The sequence below is a fragment of the Dunckerocampus dactyliophorus genome, chromosome 6, assembly GCF_027744805.1.
Source record: "Dunckerocampus dactyliophorus isolate RoL2022-P2 chromosome 6, RoL_Ddac_1.1, whole genome shotgun sequence".
Taxonomy (NCBI): domain Eukaryota; kingdom Metazoa; phylum Chordata; class Actinopteri; order Syngnathiformes; family Syngnathidae; genus Dunckerocampus; species Dunckerocampus dactyliophorus.
Window position 1 is genome coordinate 9,223,260 of NC_072824.1, and position 21,475 is coordinate 9,244,734.

The window sequence follows — 21,475 nt, forward strand, 5'->3', positions numbered from 1 at the left end:
CACTGAGGTCATGACAGGCTTGTTTTGACCTAAAATTTTGGTTGAATTCTGAATTGAACAAACCTCAGAGGTGTCCAGTGGTAGTGTTCTGCTGAATATGTTAATACACTATTTGAAGGGCTTTTATTTTGTAAAACTGCATCCTGTTTCCTCCCCAGGCCACACCAATGCTTCCCATCCCTTACATGCATGGCTGTGGGGGTTCTTTGATCCACGAGGAGTGGATCCTGACAGCTGCCCACTGCTTCATGGTGTAAGACCGCAATATGGATCGCTCTTCAGAGAGCGTCACATCTCATGTTATGCACTACATTTTGCCGTTCAGCCCTCTGAACCAACCCACCTTCTGGCGCATGTGCCTGGGGAAGCACCACATGAACTCCTCTATGGACGTCCCCTCAGCCGAGGCCTGTTACAAGGTGGACGGGATCATTCGGCACGAGGGCTTTGTCTACGAGGACGACCGCAGCGACATCACCAACGACATTGCCCTGGTGCATCTGGCCCAGCCCGTCAACATGACCAGGGAGATCAGCCCCATATGTCTGCCCCAAGCGGGTGTGGTGATGGCGGCCGGGACACCCTGCTTTGTCACGGGCTGGGGGGATGAAAAAGGTGGATGCTTCTGATTTTTGGGATATTTAATATTTTGTATATTTATCCCGCACTGGGGGAAGAACTCACACAGCGCTTTATCATAAAACGATTTTGGTGGCGATCAGGCAAATTCCCCCCAGAAATGGCATGTACAAACTTAAATGGCCGATTATATGTGTGTTGTCAAGTGGATGTTCTCTGATGATTTTCATACATTCTGTCATGGTGAATACACATACCACATTTTGTGTTGATCGGATACTAGTATTTTCTTCCCGGGCGGTGCTATTGAGCGGGTTTTGTGGGTTTAAATACGTACATTTTCCCCAGAATACATGTGCTTGCCAAATTTGATGACTTTTTGAGGATGCTAATGCCCTCTATAAGACGGTAATTTGCCATAATGGTACAGTCGTCCCTCATTTATCGCGGTTTTGTCCGGAACCAATTAACCGCGATGAATTTCAGTGAAGTAGGATTCCTTATTTATAAATGGAATATTTTTGTACTTAGACCATAGAACCCTGTTTAAGATCTCTTAAATAGGTTTTTTATTTAGCATTATTACTGCCCTGTAGACATAAAATAACACGCCTACAGTCACTTTTACATTCATATTACCCAATATAGTAGACATAGTCATTGAAAATAAAATGTCTTAGACATAAATAGACTTTACATAGACTCACACGTTCGCATTGACAGCATACTTGGTGGCTATTCTCAGGGCATTCAATTGAACGCAACTGGACTGTTCAGGTTGTTTTTTAAGACAACTGAATGCAAGCCAACTGAAGAAAATGTAATGCCCTGAGAATACAATGACCTGGATGAATGAGAATATTCACAGACATATTGGTGGCTATTGTCTCATCAATGTAGCACCATGTTTGTAACACCTAGTGGCCAGTATAGTAAAATACTACTGCAATAGTGCAGTGAACATTCACACAGGAGATGCTGTCAGCCACAACTCACGCCAGTCATTGGCACTCACCACACTGCTAACCATGCTAACACTCAGCAACTCTACAGTCATGCTCCACCTTTTAAAGGTGCACATAACATGACAGATATTACACTACAAATAACATCTTCTAAATGCCTTATATTTGTATTTTTTGTTTATGTGGCCATTTTTATGATTGAAAATGTTTTTGCATTGTACGGACTCCAGCCATTGCATTTTGTAGCACTTCAAATTATAAATAAAAATAAATTACATTATTATATATTATTGATAATTTTAAGCAATTTAAATTAAATAAAATGAAAAACTGTAAAATGTACTAAGTGCCAAATAATAATAATGGTGTTGCCGTACCACTTCTGCATAGCGAGTGGCATCACAGCCAATTGGGGCGCTCGTATAATGATTGACTATAATATGATTGTCCACCCAATGTCTGTATGAACGGCGACTGAAGAAGTGGCCCGTTATGTTATCGATAGATCAGATGCCGGAAGTCAGGACTTATAAAAAACAAAAGACAGCAGAGTGGAAGAATACAGGCAGACTAAATCTTTGCACTTCAAAGAACTCTCTCAAGAATTCTCATACATGATGTAATAGGGATGTCACAAGACCTTGCGAGATTTAAACGTGACAAGATTTCTCTTTCAGAAAAACAAATGTCTCATGGGCACTAGGCCTGGGACGATAATAAATAAATTAATCACACAACAAATTAAAATGAACTCCATAATTTGTCCGGCCTCAATATATTGCCATGTGCAAGCATGTTGCCTCTCGCCTCCAAACAGGCAGGAAGAGGATTCACTCTGTGCATTGGTTTCAGCACCTGACAACGTTTGTTCCATAGAACAACGGCATGAATGGAGTGGGCCCTTTTGTCAGTCACAGTCTCTTTGTCTTGATGGGTGGAGGTGGGCCAGCAGCATTCACACAGAAGTGCAGAAGAGCGTAACGCAGTAGGAATTAAATTATTCATTAATTCATTCATTTTATATTCGGCTTGTCCTCACTAAATTTGCGGGGGCATGCCGGAGCCTATCCCAGCTGACTTTGGATGAGAGGCGGTTTACACCCTGGACTGGTCACCAGCCAATCGCAGAGAAATGAAATGAGTAGATTGGATTTTCAGGTTCAGGCTTGTGAAAGTCCTAAAGAACTTAACAAATAAATTGTTGCATTTTTTGTATATTTTTTCATTGTACTTTTCTTAAAAGTAATGTTAAAATCTCGTCTCGTCTCCTTCTCGTAGACCCAACCTCGAGTATCGTCTCATTTCATGAACTGAGTACATCGTGACACCCCTGTAATGTAATTAAATCAAATTTACACTTCCTTGTAGGCAACCTCTTCCCCAAAGTGTCAGAGAAACTGAACCAGGCGTCACTTCCCGTAGTGGACTTCCAGACCTGCAGTAAGCCGGCCTACTGGTGGGACACCCTGAGGCCGTCCATGATCTGTGCTGGCTACGAGTCCCCTGATGAGCTCAAGTCGGCTTGCCAGGTAAGAACAATATTAAATAATATAATGTTTTTTTTCTTCCAAATCCAGGCGTCATGTGGTCATTTCAGACACAGGAATGTGTGGTGTCCGCTCATAATTGGTGCTTTACGTAACGGCCTATTTTGTTTGCAATCAGTCAGCCTTGACTGCCTAGCTTTGCCGCATAATCACACACAAAAACAAAAGCAACCATTGTTGTTGTCCATTCAAGTCTTTTTCAACTTTCCCTCACAGGGTGACTCCGGGGGTCCCTTCGCGTGTAAGGCTGCCGGGGCGAACATGACCTGGGAGGTGCATGGTGTCGTCAGTTTTGGACCCCAGGGCTGCATCAGGAACAAGAAGCCCTCGGTGTTCACTCGTGTTTCCGCCTTCAGCCACTGGATCAATGACAGCATCAGGAGGTTCTTGTATGAAAGGGCCCGGTACAACTAAAGCGGACAAGATTTGTGGGCGCACCCACACTGGACTGTCCTTGTATCGCTTGACTCTTATAAGTGCGAGTGGAAATTAGTCGCAAAGTCAGGAAAGTTGCCATAATGCAGCGTTGTATCATGAAGTGATGTCACATGTTAAAGGGATGAAGCATGAATGGTGTAGAGCAGTGTGAGTGCTCCCTTCGAGAAAGATCATTATTAGTAGTATTGGATAGGATCTGCTGCTATAGACCAAATGTGCCTCTTTCTTTATTGTTCATCATTCGGGAGAGACAAGTAATGCAAATGTTATAATAAAATCTTTTAAGCTATTTTTGTAGGTGTAACTTACATCAAAAGTAAGCACTATCATGCTAGGTGTAACCACGTTAACATTGTTAGTATGCTAATGTTAGCACGTTAACATTTAAGCCATTTTCATAGGAATAAACTTACACAGACTAAGTGCTATTATGCTAGGTGTTAGCATGCTAACAGCTAGCATGTTGGCATTGCTAGCATGCTAACATTAGCATGTTAGCTTTTTTGGTATTTATAAACTTACGTCGACACTTAGTGTTTTCATGGTAGTTGTTAGCATTCTAACAGTTAAAATGCTAGCATTGTTAAAATATTAATGTTTAGCATTTTAGGCATTTTCTCAGGTATTACCTCACATAGACACTTAGCGCTATCATGCTAGGTGTTAGAATGCAAACACTTGTCTGTGATCTACAGTACGAATTTGTATGTCTTAATTGTATGAAATAAAGTGTTTTGGAATGGGTTTTTAATTGTAGTCTTCCCTCGCAATATTGCGGTTTGATTATTGCTCCCTCGCTATATTTTGTTTTTTCATAAATGAATTAATAAATGATCGCTGTTTTGTGGACCAGACAACAAAATTATTTTACCTATTTACCGGGGCCTCTTTCAATCAGGGGCCCTTGGAATTGTCTTAACTTTTGCCCCCTTTATGACGCCACATGAGTGAAAAAAAAGTTATCTTCTCATTTGGTGTGGAAGTGGTAAGTTTTTGGCTTCTTAAGTTTAGAAGAAATACATTTGAGGCTAACTGGTTAGCTCTCTAACTTGCTATGTTAGTAGCTCGCAAGCTTGCTAGCTAGAGGCTGTCTCGAATCCCTGCAGCATAAGAGTTGCGCAAAACAATGAATAATAGGAGTGTGCAGGTGACCACAGGCATGCTATTTCATTCATGTCTACAAGGCTCTAATAATGTTTAAAAAGTCAAACAGGTTTTCTATGCTCTGATTACGAAAATATTCCATTTATTAATAAACCTAAATTGCAGAAATTCATGTGTTTTCGGGTCTGGAACCAATTAACCGCTATAAACAAGGGACAACTGTATATGTATTTAGGTCTGAACTCTGGCTAACAAAACTTTAATTTTCTTCTGGTAATAATATTTGAACTTGCAAATTTGTTTTAGGGTGAACACACTGTTTTCCTGAACATATTTTTCAGTTTTTTGTTGAATTATATTGTTACAATTATTTTACAATTGTAATGTTGTGTTATTTTTTAGAATATTTAAAAATGTTTTGATGGAGTTTTCATTTTTATAAAGCAGGAAAACTGCCGTCTTTTCTTTCTTCTTGTATCGGCTTCATTGCGATTTTTCCTGTTGCATTTGCGCATGCGTCGGAGTTTTTGGTGATTCCACAGCTGAAGCCCCTTTGAAGTTTTGGGCCGCTTCCTGCCTTTGATCACGTGACTACAAGCCCTCAGCCAATAGGAGAGCTTGGCTCAGATTTCATCCAAAGAAACAGAAGGAGAAGAAGAAGAGGGAGGAGGAAGAGAAATAAAAACAGTCAGAGATCACAGACATTCTTTACCGGCGTCTTTGGTTTACACTTCTCTCCCAAATATACTTTCAATGGCACTCACTGCGGGGACAAGGAGCCTCTTTGTTGAGGGAAGAGTTGACCCTGGACAAATTTAAGAAAAAGGAGAAGGAGGGCAGCCGCAGCACATTTCTTCCCCCTTCACTTTTGTGGAAGAATGGGGGCTGGAGCGCTGACCATCTGTGTGAGTCAAACTTTCCTCTTTAAATCTTTTAAATTATGCCATTTTAGAGTCCATCCGTGTATCATTTGACTTCCATGTTGTGTTTCAATGCTGCAGTTGGGTTGGATGTTGAAATTAGCCTGCAAAACAGTTAAAACGAGCTTGTTCGTTCCTCTCTTGTCACTACTTGGCATGATTACTTCATGCACCCAATGACCAGGAAAGTGCACATAAACAAAGACTCATTTTCCTCGCCTAGAAATGATCTCCACCTTTGTGACATCACTTTTTATTTTACCACCTCATAATTACTCACTTTGTATTACTAAGTATTGCAAAGGTAGATGATTTGCAGCAGCTGTTACTTGTGGCAACCACTTGGCACACATGCAAGGGCTAGCTTTTATTCAATCTTTTTTTTTTTTTTTTAAATAAAAGCAACTTTTAAAGGCCCAGACATGTTGTTTTTAGAATTTGCAAAGAAAAAACATTTCTAAACAGGCTTGAAGCAAAGATGAATGGCATGCACATAGTATTTAGTACCATCTTAATATCTATATCTAAAAATGTAGTTTTTCCTACACTCACCTAAAAAAAAAGATTCCTATGTAGAGTAAATAGAATAGAGCTTCATAAATATCCCATCCTCATGAGAAAGCATTGGCAAGCTTTTAAAGGGATAATTAATATTTTGTTAAATGAAGTTGTAGCATATCAATGGCGACTTACCGTTAATGCGCGCTATCGCCTGTCCATGTGATGAGGATGGCTGCGACACTCGCATCTTCATCCGCTGTTGAACACATACGTAAACAAAATGCACGTGTTACAGCCATCTTCATCACACACACAAACATGGACAGGCGATAGCGCACATTGATAAAAATGGAGAGAAAGTAACGCAGAGCGATTTGTGAGGTCTGACTTAGAGAAGCCAAACTCTACTTAAGTGTCCCCACGAACTAAACGGAACTACGTTCCTATTCACCGAAATCCGACCAGAACCGAGCTCAGGGGACCAAGTGGGGCGGGTGAAGTCACGTTTGATGAGGATGTCATACTTCATGTAAAAAAATACGAACTATCCCTTTAACAGAAGAAAGAAGCTTGGGGAAAAGTCATAGGGCATGGGCTTGCCATTATTCCTTTTTTTTTTTTTTTATCAAGTCACTTAAAGGCACAGACATGTCCCTTTAAAGTTTGCTAAGAAAAAACATTCCAAAGGCTTTGAAGTAAAGATAAGTAGCACATATATTAGGGCTGTCCAAAATGTACGTGCATTAATTTCATTAATTACATTAATTTTTTTTGCAGAATTAGCGCATGCTCAAGCCACCCCTTGCTGTTATGTCGGCAGGTGGAGACATAATAGCGTCCCCACACAGAGTCTAACGCTTCTTTAATAACTTTATTCTGACCTGAACACATTAATAGCAGTGCAATTCCAACACCATATACTGTATGTATCTCCAACTCACAAACACGTCTCTAGTCTCTCCTCTGAACTTTCAGTGGCATTCCGAACATCAAAACAGATAAACAGAAATACAAGCAATAAGTGAATATTCTTATCACTCACTTAGTAACTCTGCGGAAGTACAATGTGCACGGAAATGCCAAAAAATACAGCTACACGCAAAACAGTGACTGCACTTCAAAAAAATTACATGGTGTCTTTGAACACAAACCCTCATGGCTCATAATAACATGGTTGAAGTGTAATTCAGATGAACTGCTACTATTAAAAAATTCCCACATGCAAACGGTGATGAATTATGATTAATTTGAGACAAAGTTTTAATCATTTGACAGCCCTAACATATACTGTGTGCGTGTGTGTGTGTGTGTGTGTGTCTGTCTGTTTTCCTCGTCTCTTGCCTCTTAACAGGCAGGAAGAGGATTCACGTTGTGCATTGCTTTCAGCACCTTAGCGTGTTTGTTGCATAGAACGACGACATGAACGAAGTGAGCACTTTTGTCAGTCGTACAGTCTTGTCACTGGATGGAGGCGGCGCCGGTAGCATACACACAGTGTGGAAGAGCATAACATTGTAGAAATTATATTAGCAGATTGCAATATATTGTAATATGTTTTTCATTGCACTTTTCTTCAAAGTAAAGTTAAAATCTTGTTTCGTCTGGTTCTCGTAGACCCAATCTCTATCTTCTTGTCTCGTGAAGTGAGTGTCTTGTGACACTCCAATATCTATTTTTTAAATTTAGTACACAGAAGTCACGTTTACATCTAAAAACAACAATTTTAGATGTTAAAAGAACAATCCATTTCTCGACCAGTACTGCTTTATACAGCATCTCCTCTTTCAAAAGCGCATGCCAAAGCAACAGGTGTCGCTGTAACTCAACACATTCTAGCCAATAGAAAGACAGAATAGAGTACATCCATAAACATATTTTCTTTTTATTCTTTACATCAAAAAGAGTAGTATCAGAATCCTTCAGTATTATATTATAAAAATACTCTTTAAAGTGCATGCCAAAGCAACAGGTGTCACCATATGAACCATTATAGCCACTCGAAAGTCGGAAGACGAGTATGATTTGTACTGTACACTCGCTTTGATGTCATTCACAACAATATTTCAGGAATTACAGCCATATTTATGTAGCTGTGTTGCAACTGAAGGCATTGTTCATCATTAAGGCTGCACTTGAAGGCCAGTGACACGAATTCCTAAGTTTACGTGCACTCCTTGGGTCCTGGAAATGTATTATTTTTAATAAAGCAGCACAAATGTCTTTTTTTTGTGGCATAAAAACCTCTAAATATTGGTTGAACGAGTGTTGAGTTGGCATTTTAGCAGCAGTTTGACTAGAGCCACCAATGTGAAGTCCATGGATAATTCAATGCAAGTGAAGGAGGACATCATTAGGGTTAGAAAAAACAGTGTATGTACATGTGTGTGTATATTGTTTATATATATATGTACGTATATGTATGTAAATCTTGGTTGTTTGGGCAGAAGAAACCAATGTTAAAAGTTATGGAAAGGAACACTTCATGATCCAAAGCATACCACACCGTGTCAGGTTTATGGCATGTATGGCTAATATGCTGCTAATGGAACTTGCTCACTGCTGCTTATTGATTGATTTATTTGAACTTTCTTTTTTTCTCTCGTTCTGTCACATCAATATACCTCTCATATCAGATGGCATCTGGGGGAAAAGGGTTTAAAAAAACAAATTCAAAGACCTCGTCTCCTTCAACGCCACAAAACTGCCTGTTTAGACTTTGCCAGAGAGCATCAAACATGGGACATTGAAAGGTGGAAAAAGTTTTATTCTCTGATGAGAAAAAATGTAAGCTTGACGGTCCAGATGGCTTCCAACATTACTGGCATGACAAGGAGATCCCACCTGAGATGTTTTCTACCCGGCACAGTGGAGGGGGGTCCATCATGGTCTGGGGTGCTTTTTTATTCAGATTTTTTATTCAGATTTTTTGCTTTATGCATAATTTTAGCTGTTTGAAAGTTTACCAGCTCAACAAATTTTAGTCGTTGTGATTTTAGAGATGGGGGTTTGTTTGTTCTCTAAGCGGCCTTGTGGATGACCCTAATTGATCTTTTTTGTAGTACAGTTGGGGAGTGAAGTCTGCTTTTGTATTATTTGCCCATATCTCCGCACAATAAGTTAGATACTGTATGGTAATACTAGAGAACAATAGAGAGTATGGAGTGATTTTTGGTCCACAACAAATGTTGCCTTATTGAGTATAGAAATGTTACTTGGCCCTTTTTATGTTGTATATTTTTAATGTGGGATTTCCAACTCATTTTGTCTACTATTATAACATAAATATAAATTGTTTTCAAAGTAAATGCACTAATTTCCCCAGGTGGATGATGGCGTTCATTAGCAACTTTAGCAATTAGCATTAGCAACCCAAATGTGTGTGTGTGTGTTTGCGATGATGCAGGAGTGTGAATAGAAGTCGTTTTGCCAATTAGCAATGTGTTAGGTAGTGTTCAGCTTCACACAAGGTTGCGGGAGGGGGCTGAGGGGTAGGGGTCCCATATGGCGTTAAACCTGGAGTCCTGAAGAAAACAAAACAAATATGAAAGGTAAAAAAAAAGTCCTCCTTTGACATATTTGTGTATGTGTGCGTGTGTGTGTGTGTGTGTGTGTGGGGGGGGGGGGGGGGGGGGTGCGTGTAGTGGGCATTAGTTGAGAGAGGCAGACTGAGCTCAGATCAGCTTAATGGTGCTCGCTGCCACAGATAATAATGTCTGAGACTCAGCTATTAGCTGCACGTCCTAGTATTATTTCAACATTGTACTGTTCATATTGTTTTGTGTCCTTAATTGTGACTTATGAATTACAGTATGTAGTAGGTATGTTCACCAGTCCTTATTTGTGCCTATGAGGTTTTTTCCCAATCCCACACTGTACTCCCCCATAGGAGCATAGTTGGGGAGTTGCTTTTTTTTCTCCTTCCCTCTCCTCCTGTTCTCCCCTTTCCTCCCCATCCCCCTTATCACCCAGTCATCCTGTCCTGTCTAACCCCCGTCACATTGTATGTGTATTTATGTTGTGTGTATATATATATATATATATGGACGGGTGATTGGTCAACTTTGCTTGTACCTCAGTAGAAGTGGAAACAAAGGCCATTGCATTACATTTCAGACAAGAATTCTACCTTTACAAAGATAATGATGCTTTTATTGGTATGAATGATGTTGTGTTTTAGCTTCTATCTGTTTGTTAGCATTACTATTACCATTGGTGGCAATTTCCCAAGTTTCTTATTGAATTATGCATGGATGTTAATGACCAAAATTTCAAGACTCAGGAAGTGGGTGTCTTCAAGTGTGCGCAGTTTCGTGCTGGTCCTCATATTTGGATTGTTTTGGCCTTGAGGGAGGTCTGCATTCTCTGTCTCCAGGGGTGTCCAAACTTTTTCCACAGAGGGCCATATACTGAAAAATGAACGCTGTGCTACGAAGGTATTTATACTGTAGTTCAAGAAAAAACAGCATCTCAGCTTTGTGATAGAGGTGAAAAAGCCTATTCAACGTCTTCACTCTGTTTTTCCATTATTGCTGTTGTTGGTTTTTTTTTCCAAATATGTCAGCTTTCTTTTTAAATAATCTTCGTATATTTTCTTCTTGTAATATTAGAATTTTTTTCAAAATTTTCCAAAAAATTATATGACTTTTAAAAAAAACATATTTATTCTTTAATATTTCAGCTCTGTAATACTAAAATGATATTTTTTCCTCATAAAGACTTTATTCCCATAATATTTTTACTTTGTTCTTGTAACATTATCTTTTCCCCCAAACAATTTTTTCCAAAATTACCACTTTATTTCTTGTTATTTTTTCTCATAATGTAACATTTTGAGTCAATGCTACTAAAATGACGTTATTTTTCCTCATAATATTATGACGTTATTCTCGTACAATTATGACTTTTTCTCGTTAGATTACAACTTTCTTCTCTTAATATTTTGACTTTATTTTTGTAAAATGACGGTAGATTTTTCTATTTTTGCTGGGTTTTTTTTTTTCCATGGGCCAATTTAAAAAAAACAGCCTCGGCACGCACTTTGGACACCCCTGTGGTTTATACATTAAAGCGATCTAATTTATCTTATTTATGATGTATTGTGTAAAACTAACACATGAATAACATCAAATTAAAAGCACAAAATGAATGCCGACCCACCATCCACCAGTTCAAGCCTGGAGTTTTTCCAGAAAAATTATTACATGGCTGTTTGACGTGTGTGGTAAAAGGCAGTGTGCTAGCATGAATTAACTTGAGACAAATGTGCACATTAGCACTCAATAAGTCATCAAAACTTACCTTTAAGCATTACAAATAGTACACATAGTATCAGCATTTGACACCAAATATGAGGTGAAAGAAAAATGGTAAAAATACAGTAGTAGTCTATCTGTGCGGCATGAGATAAAGTTAGCACACGCACAATGGACATGCGTCAAGTGAGACGGATGTAACAGAGAGAATCCGGCCACTACTGCATATATTTTTCAAGAAAAGTGCATCTCAGGTTTGTGTTCTGAGTGAAAAAGCCTATTATTAGTATGAACTTCACCCGTTGCTTTTGTTTCTCGCATTTCCAAATATTTCAACTTTCTTCTTAAATAATCTTTGTGAAGTTACTTCTCAAAATATGACTTCATTGCCATAATATTATAACTTTCCCCCAACTGAATTTTCAAAAAATGGCAACTTTATTTGTTTTGTTTATGATTTATATGATTTTTTAAAAATAGATTATTGCTACTAAAAAATTTTCCTCATGACATGCAAGTTTACTCTCTGAAAATTGCAACTTTTTTCCTTCATATTTTGACTTTGTTCTCGTTTAAGCTGTTTTTTTTATTTCTTGTTTTTTTTTTGTTCTTGTAAATGTTATTCTCCTAATTATAATACAAGATATGTCACTTTTTCCCCAATTTAGTTTTCCAAAAATTACAACTTTATTTTGTTTTCTTTTTTCTCATATCATTACAACTTAAAAACATATATTTTTTTAAACTTTATGCTACGAAAATTATTTTTACTCATAATATTACATTAATCTTGTAAAATTATGACTTTTTGTTGTTGGATTACATTTTTCTCTTAAAATTACTGCTGATTTTTACATTTTTGCTGCTTTTTATTTTTTTATTGCCTTTTACATTTTTTCTTTAATATTTAAACTCTATGCTACTAAAATGACAATATTTTTCCTCATTAGTTTATTTTCAGAGAATTGCAACTTTACAACTTTTTTCTCCATATTTTGACTGTTTTCACGGAAAATACAGACCTTTTTCCATCTTGTAAATTTCCTTCTCGTAATTACAACTTTATTCCCATAATATTCAAACTTTCCCTCAACCTCATTTTCCAAAAAAAAACAACTTTATTTTATTTTTTTCTCATATTATTACAACTTAAAAATATATATTTTCTATTTAATATTTCAACTTTATGCTACTAAAAAATTACTTTTTTCTCATATTATGTTGCTCTCATAAAATTATGACTTATTTTTTGACAACATTTTTCTCTTAATATTTTGACTTTATTCTTGTAAAATTGCTGCTGTTGTTTTTTTTATTTGTTTTTTTTGTTAAATTCTATTTTTAAATTGTGTTGCGGGCCAATAAAAAGACAGCTGTGGGTCACAAATGGCTCCCGGGCCAAACTTTGGACACCCCTGGCATATGGTATTAGCGGAGCATCTGCTGACGTCGGGATCTGCTCCCTTTTGGTGGTCTCGGTGACATATGTGAAGAAGGGGGTGGGGGTTTAAGCAGCTGACCCTTCCGTCACATGACCACTGTTGTAGCACTGGTAGCATACACTGCAGAGGCCTCTCCATGCGCTGCACGGGTCAGCTCTCTTGTTGTTGAGCAATGGCAAACTATGACAGGGAAAACAAGGGTTGTCACATGGCAACCAGCTGGAATCTTTTCCAGAACCGGCTTGTAGAAATATGAACACATGTATAATTAAGTGTACAATGCTTACATCTAGACTTGTTTGTAACGGTAAAATATGTTCACATTGGGCCCTGCGATTGGCTGGCGACCAGTCCGTAATACTTGGCCATAAAATTCCCATCAGATGATGCCTTCACTGAAAATTGTTTGTTTTACATGCAATGGTTAAATTCTTTTTACACGTTAACATTATAATGTTACTTTAACATTGTTAATAAAGTATTCACAATGGCGACAGCTTGAACACGGAACAGATTATTTAAAATTCAGTAGAATATGAAAGAATGAGACAGTTTGAAAAGAAAACCCTTGAGCTAAGCTAACTTTAACTATGTTAAAAAAAAAAAAACCCTATTATGCAGAAGTGACTGCAACATGTATCCCTAGAGCCTGTTTATCAGCACCAAACGTGAGAAAAATCTGTCAACCTTGTTTGCTCCACTTTTGAGAGACTCTTGCTTTTGAATTTGTAGCTTTTCATGACTCATCCTCCTGGATCTAACTGCTGCCTTCGACACAGTCGACCATTACATCCGTCTGAAATACACCACTGGACTCTCTGGCACCGTACATAGCTGGTTCACCTCATATCTCATCGACAGGACTGAGCACGTCGCCCTGGGCAAAGCAAGGTCACAACCTGTGATGTCCCTCAGGGCTCATTGGTGGGCCCCACCCTCTACACCACTAGTCTCAGACTCGTGGCCCCCGGGCTTACGAAAGATTAATGTTAGTGTGGTCCGCAAGTTTGATATGAATGACACTTGTCGTGTGTGAAGCTGAACGAACCAATCACGGTGAGGTATATGGCTCTGGACGGCGAGACCTCGGCTGAACGAACCAATCACGGTGAGGTCTATGGCTCTCGAGGGCGGGACCTTGGCCGGGCAGTACGTCCAGCGCCTCACTGCCTTCGCTCGCTCACTCATTCAGTCATTCCTCCACTGAGCTGGGCGGAGGAGAAGCCGTGAAGCCGCTGACTTCGCTCAGCGCCGCCGCTTCTCCGCCGATCTTTGCTCAGAAATGGAGGAGGCGCTGTGATCTGTGATCCAGCCTATGTCTGTCGCGCTCAGAGAGCTGCTGTGTGGTTGTTCTTCTCCGAAACTCCGACCTATGTAACAGTGCACTTTTAATTTCTCCTTTTATGTATAATTCCACAAAGATGGGTTTTATTTTGACACACCTTTACAGTACATTACTTCATGGATGTCTATGGAGCTTCCTGCCCCCTCCTCCTATCCCCCTCTAGTGTTTCCGGTTTTCTGCATTCATATTGGGCCTCTCCTTCTTCCCTGTTTCTGTAACCCTGGGGAAGAAGGTATGCTTTCTCCATATTCCACTTTTCATAATCTATCATTAATCTAAGAAGCGCTGCCAGGTCTCTGGCAGCAAGGAAGTAGGCAAGAGAAGCCATGTTCAGAACAGTTCATGTTCAATGTTCCATTCATGTTCAGAAAGTTAAAGGTTAAAGAACTGTTAATGCAGACATTTGAATCTGAATAAAAATAATTTGTTTTCTCTAGTCAGCAACTATATGTGGTTTCTTCAGTCGTCTATATCTGCCGTATTATTATTTTATTTTATTTATTTATTACTGATTGGTTGATTTATTTTCTTATTCTTAATTTTTTTTTTCATCTTATTTTGTGTTTAAAAACTAAAGATATTTGAGAACATTGGAGTGTTTTTATCAGAGCTTTTCTTGTGGAAATCCTGATGCGGCCCCGCCTCACCCAGACTCTGCCTCCAGCGGCCCCAAGGTAAATTGAGTTTGAGACCCCTGCTCAACACCCTGTCTGCTCCCACTTGGCAGTCTCATCAGCAGGCATGGGATATCTTACCACTGCTATGCCGATAACCCACATATATATATATATATATATATTCAAGATTCAAGAGAGTTTTATTGTCATATGCATAGTAAAACAGCAGTTATACCATGCAATGAAAATCTTATTCTGTTCATTCTCCCACGAAAAGAAAGAAAACACAAGAAAGAATAAGAACATAAGAAACATAAACACATAAACATATATACCAATAAATTAAGCAACAAAAACAGAAGAGACATTAATACAAATAAATAATACAAATAAATAAATAAAGTGCTATGAGTGTGTGCGTGTGTTGTGTGCGGCGTGTGTGAGTGCTTCGTTGAGAAGCCTGATGGCCTCTGGGTAAAAGCTGTTTGCCAGCCTTGTGGTCCTGGACTTCAAACTCCTGTAGCGTCTGCCTGACGGTAGGAGTGTGAATAATGAGTGTTGTGGATGTGTGCTGTCCTTGATGAGGTTGTGTGTTCTGCGTAGGACTCTAGTTTTATAAATGTCTTCCAGTGAGGGGAGGGCTGTCCCAACAATGTTCTGTGAGGTCTTGATCACCCGCTGGAGTGCCTTCCTATCACGTGTTGTACAGTTACCGTACCAAACAGTGATGGAGGCGGTAAGGACACTTTTGATAGTGCATCTGTAGAAGCAACCCAGGATTGTGGTGGACATGCCAAATTTCCTCAGTCTTCTCAGGAAGTACAGTCTCCTTTGGGACTTCTTCATAATTTGTTGGGTGTTGTGTGACCAGGTGAGGTCCTCGCTGATGTGTGTGCCAAGGAACTTGAAGGTTTTCACCCTTTCAACACCATCAGTGATCAGTCCGATGACTGTAGTGTCATCCGCAAATTTAATGATGCTGGTGTTGTTCTGGGAGGCCACGCAATCGTAGGTGAAGAGCGTGTAGAGGAGCGGACTCAGCACACACCCCTGTGGGGTCCCAGTGCTCACAATTCTTGAGCTGGATATGCGATTGTGGACTCTGACTGACTGGGGTCTGCCTGTGAGAAAGTTAAAGTTATAAAAAGTTATAAAGTATATATATCTATCTATATATATATATATATATATATATATATATATATATATATATATATATATATATTTAAGAAGAACACCCACTTCTTTCGCTTCCCCGTCGACATTCACACTGACCACCTGTCTGTAGGCGATAGAGCCGTGGATGAAGCTTAATTTTCTTCAGCAAAGGAGTTCCAAAACAAAAGCCATATTAATTGGTACATCAGCTCCGCATTTCCACCATCACCTGTATCACTTTTTCTGGCCAAAACACCCCGTTTCCACATCTGTGACCAATTTGGGTGTTTAAATTGACACCCGCATCAAATATGTCTTTAAGACCTCCTATTACCACCTCAGGAACATTGGCAAACTTTATCCACTAGGGGTGGGGGAAATAATCGATTCTTAGATGCATCGTGGTGCAGACATTGGCGATTTTTTATCTATTCATAATTGTCAATAATCGATGCTGACGGAACAAAAAGACGGAAAGCGGAAGTGCCGCCTGGACAGTTTATGGTGGTGCACCTAATTGTAAGACGCTACCAAAATGGTTGAGCGTAAACTCTGACTCGAACTAGCTGGAGTTAAAGCGAGGGTCTGGAAGCACTTTGGCTTTCACGTAGTTGAAGGTAAAAATGAGCTGGACAAGAAAGGGCCAGACAATAGGCAAGCTTTGTCATACAAGCTTAAAATATTTTTGGGAACACGACAAATATGAGAAACCACATAGCACGTTTTCACTTGAACCAGGAGGAAAAAGAGCCAGCTGAAGTTGCTGCCAACCAGAGAACCATTGAACCAGTGATGACTAATATTCTACCCAACTCGGTAAACTGTTTCTGCTTGAAGCACTTTTATTGCGAAGGATTTGTGGCCATATTTGGTTGTTGAGAAGCAGGGCTTTCGGGCTTTGTTGTGCACTTTGGACCCCAGATACAACGTCCCATCCCAACATTATTTCACTGACACTGCAATTGTGAATAAGGGCAGCTTAGTTTTTTTTGGGTTATTCATAATACACTGACGTCTGCAAGCATTATTCTTGTATGAGAGCCGCTGGTACAGAAATCTATATTTTGTATGAAAGCGTTTTTTTACTTTGCTATACAGCAAAAATATTATTTTGTCAGAGATTCTATGCTCAGGATTTTAGTTTGAATTCAGAAGTCTATTATTTATTTGTGAATAATGGCAGATTTTTTATGTTGGTTACTCAGAACATGCTGAAGCTTGTTAATTTTATTCATGCTGCTACTGGTGCACTTTACTTTTCCTGCTGGTTCTGTGCAATGGGAAATATGTTGGTAGATATAACCTTCCAATTATTAAAAGATAATTGAAGTAAATCAGTCTGTTTCATGTTTATTTTAATTGTGGATCATTACAAATATGCTTTGTTTTAGTAGTGCACAGTGAGCAAAAAAAAAATTATATATATAATTATTCATGAAAAAATTAACCAACTATTGATCACAAAATAGATGCATTGATAATTGTTGCATCGTGGCAGATGCAGAAAAACTCGTCCACGCCTTTGTCTCCTCCAGGCTGGACTACTGCAATGCACTTCTCATCGAGATCCCTGGCAAGAGCCTACAGACACTGCAATACATCCAGAACAGCGCTGCTAGGATCCTGATGAGGATCCGCACATATGATCACATCACCCCTGTTCTGAAATCTTGGCTTCCCGTCCCACTTAGATTTGAATACAAGGTCTCCTTCCTCACACACCAGTGCCTTCATGGACATGCCCCCCAATACCTCAAGGAACTCCTCACCCTGCAGACTTCCTTATGCACCCTCCAGTCTACAACCAAAAACACCCATAAAGTCCCTCCGAACCAAGCTCGGCACCACGGGCGACCGGGCGTTCTCCTCTGCGGCTGCAAGGCTGTGGAATGCCCCCCCGACCATCGAAGGGCCCCACAGACTGTAGAGGTTTTTAAAAGAGAGCTAAAAACATATCTTTTTTTAAAAGCATTTTTAAGAATAGTGTATAGGTTTAATTTTTATTTTGTTTTTGTAACTATAGTCCTGCTTTGTTTAAAAACATCATATTTTACTCTGTAGCACTTTGAGATTGCCAAAATGTGAAGTGCAATATAAATAAAATGTATTATTATTATTATTATTATTATTATTATTATTATTATTATTACATTACAAAGTAACAACCTCCTCCCGTATGGACACTGTACCAACTCGGACCCCGCCCCTAGATAGATGAGCCCACTCCGTTTATATGCCCACCACTTTGTCAAAGAGTAGGCTTTGCTACACATCTTGAAATAAAGCTTGTAGCACTGCCAACTGTTTGACATGTGAGCTGTAAGTTTGACCATTTTGTTTTTCTTCTATGCGGGTGTTGCTTACATTTATCTCCTGTGTCACACACTTGTTTGTGATAAGTTGTATCTGTTAAGTTGGTGCAGAGTTAATGTATGTGTAAAAAGGTGGATAAAATGCACAATAGCGCTTTGGAGACACACACTGTCGGAGACAGGCGTGTAGCGGTCAAGGGTCATATCATTGCTATGCATGTAAACATAACCAGTGAGAGGTGTGCTGTAAAATGTTGTAAAATGGCTGCTCAATGTTTGCCTGCAGAGTAAAATGATCTTCGTGGGGTTGCTATGATAGTGTGTTGCTATAGTTTGCTAGTGTGACGACCCCCCCCCCCCCCCCCCCCCCCCCCCCCGCCGCCATTCTCCCTCTTCTGCACATTTCACATTCACATGCAAATGTTTCCCACTTCCCTTGAAGACTGATCTCCTTTTCTCTGTACATACAGTATATGTGTGTGTGCAGGTGTGCATGCTACTGAACGCAGCGGCGCTTTTTCTGCAAAGGTGTTTCATGGCAACCTGATATTTGTTGCAGCCACATGCACACAAATGCACACACAAACACACAGCTCGTGTTCTCTCCAAGTTAACATGGCTGCGGCAAGCGTCTTCTTCTTCTATGTCGTCTCCGCTAACTTGCCAACGTCTCTCTGCAGCACAACAAGACGGCGGTGCAGGTGAAGGAGGACATGAAGAAGATGGTCCAGATGCCCATGCTGAGACCCAAGTCGGTGGCGGCCAAGCACACCAAGCTGTTTGGGGCATCTCTGTCAGAGCTGCAGGACAAGGGACTGATGGAAGATGGTGTGCCTCAGGTGTTGAGGAGGATGGTGGAGCATCTTCGCAAGAATGGTGAGCAGAATTTTTCCGAGCGTGATCACGATTACCTTTAAATTATTTGCTATAGATCACATTTGGATGCATTAGATGCCATTAACTCCCTGGATAATCATACTCAGTTTTAATTTAGCACTATTTTAAATTCTTGTGGTTGAGGTTTGCAGATGTTTAGAACTCTTTTGGCTGGCACAAGGGAAGGGCAAACTATTACAGTCATCATAATGAAAAACCTGTAATTAAATATAATGTTCCAAAAAGTATTTTATACTCTATATAATTTTCTAAGATCAAAACTTTCAGTTAGTATGTCAGTGAGTTTCTATATAAGATAAATGGAGATATATGTAATATAGATATATATACAGTATATGCAATGTTACTTGTTATCAAGTTGTGTATGGTATTTATGTTTTACAGTGGTTCATAAAGACTAAATGGCTAAATGAATCCTACAGAGTAAATGGGTAAATGGGGAATCTGCATTTCTTGTGTTTCTCCTTTACGTATGCTTTTTCTTTGCCTTTTCTGGCAACCAAAAGAAGGAGCAGAAGAGATGAATATAATATAGACAGGAACTTGCATGAATCCCCCAAACTCACTTTCAAAGCGGTCGGCCTTATATACTGTATATGGATCGCACTTGTTATCAAAGTCAAGGTAGACCCTTAAAGTTTGATGGTTTTAAAGTTTTAAAAAGGTTAGTTTCTTTTTACATTTATGCGACCCCTCAAAATGATTTTAAAAAAGATCCAAAATGAGGCCAATCAAATTTAATTCTTATGAATATTATGATGATTATAAAAAATGGAAAAAGTTACAAAAAATGTTTGCAATGTACTACAATAATTTTCTGCGGTCAAATGTTTCACATTTTCACGCATTTTAATGAGTGCCGATAGATTTAGATTATGTTTAGGTTCATGGTGGTCTGCAGTTCTGCAGTGTGACCGCTCGATGGCAGTAAAAGTAAAGGCATGTATTTCCATGTATTTAAACCATACAGTGCATGAGGTTGTTTTTTTTAAACCAAAAAAAATTGTAAAAATAAAAAAAATATTATTTATCACCATTGAGAGATATGTACTATTAATAAGTTCACACTAAATGCAATTTTTCAATAAATATAATACAATTTAGGCTGATTCGTTTCAATGTAATCAAATTTGGATCTTCTTCTTCTTCTTCTTCTTCATTATTATTATTATTATTATTATTATTATTATTATTATTATTATTATTATTATTACAGCTTTGCAGCAGGAGGGTTTGTTCAGGGTGAACGGCAACGTCCGCAACGTGGAGGCCTTGAGACAGCGTCTGGAGAGCAATGAAGACACGGACATGAGTGACTCAGACACGTGCACAGTGGCCAGCTTGCTCAAGAAGTACTTAAGGGACCTGCCTCAGGGCCTGGTGGACTCTGCAGTCCAAAAGGCGCTGATACTTCACTACCAAGGTATATGCACAAAACATTTTATGTATATAACTAAATAGGTGCTGTTGTAACACACAAAGCCAGCACCAGTCTAATAAACCAACCTGTTTATCTGAATGGAGGTAACACACTCCCGCTTTTAATACACACAAACACGCAGACGCACATGATGACCAAACGTGCGTCATTGAGCGTGTAGTGATTAGTAGTTACTGTACAGTATATGTGTTTATCCAACTCTGACCCCATTATGTTCTCCCCCAGTAATAGTATCAACATATTTGTAGGCTCTTTGCAGCACAAATACTCGCATACCACAGGAAGGAAGGAGCCTTCTGTGCAAGCCAGAGACAGACCAGGAATCTTCAACCGAGCGTAGGATTTTATGAATGTTTTTCTGAGGTTTCATCACACCTCATTCCCAAGCACTTTTAACTGTTTTAAAACGAATACTGAAAAAATTGCACAAGATCATATCCAAATTTTCTCTGAACTGGTAACTGAAGGAGAATTTACAGTATATTTGTGTTTTGGGACCCTGCAGGGTTGGATGGCTCACTCTACACAGTATATGAAAAGGTCTGCCCCTGGGGCCCAGGTACAGCTACATTTTTGGGGAAGAGGGGCCCTGGACCTCCACATTTTAAATGCAGTGGCACCCGTGAACCTCCACACTTGATGTATAGAGGGGTCAAGGGTCCTTCACACTTTGGGTGCACAGGGACCCAGGAACCACCACTGTTGAGGTGCAAAGGGGCCCAAGGGCCTCCACGATGAAGCACAGAGAGGTCCGTGGACCCCCATACTAGATTTGTAGAGGAGGCCTGGGAACTTCACACTATGGCTGCCAATGGACCTCCAAACTGGCTGCGAAGGGGCCAGTCACCTCCTCGCTTTGGGTGCAGGAGGGGCTCAGGGAACTTCACATGGCATCTGCAGGGCCCAACACTGTAAAAACCACTCGGGGCCCATGAAGCATAATGGTAGCTTAGATTT

General features: G+C 39.5%; 2 protein-coding genes across 6 annotated transcripts in view; both read left to right on the forward strand.

Annotated features, from left to right (window-relative positions):
* zgc:154142 (uncharacterized protein LOC555481 homolog) overlaps window positions 1-4,265 on the forward strand; it is a 36,651-nt gene extending 32,386 nt beyond the window's left edge. For both annotated transcript variants that reach the window (XM_054778081.1, XM_054778082.1), the window contains 4 exons: window positions 159-253; window positions 326-615; window positions 2,913-3,073; window positions 3,308-4,265. In XM_054778081.1, the coding sequence (XP_054634056.1) occupies window positions 159-253; window positions 326-615; window positions 2,913-3,073; window positions 3,308-3,505 (744 nt within the window). In that variant the 3' untranslated portion in view covers window positions 3,506-4,265. The remainder of the gene's footprint in view (window positions 1-158; window positions 254-325; window positions 616-2,912; window positions 3,074-3,307) is intronic.
* Window positions 4,266-5,320: 1,055 nt separating this feature from the next.
* fam13a (family with sequence similarity 13 member A) overlaps window positions 5,321-21,475 on the forward strand; it is an 83,515-nt gene continuing 67,360 nt past the window's right edge. For 3 of the 4 annotated variants that reach the window (XM_054778443.1, XM_054778444.1, XM_054778445.1), the window contains exons 1-3: window positions 5,321-5,538; window positions 18,861-19,056; window positions 20,294-20,500. In XM_054778443.1, the coding sequence (XP_054634418.1) occupies window positions 5,512-5,538; window positions 18,861-19,056; window positions 20,294-20,500 (430 nt within the window). In that variant the 5' untranslated portion in view covers window positions 5,321-5,511. The remainder of the gene's footprint in view (window positions 5,539-18,860; window positions 19,057-20,293; window positions 20,501-21,475) is intronic. The other variant, XM_054778446.1, reaches the window with a different exon arrangement.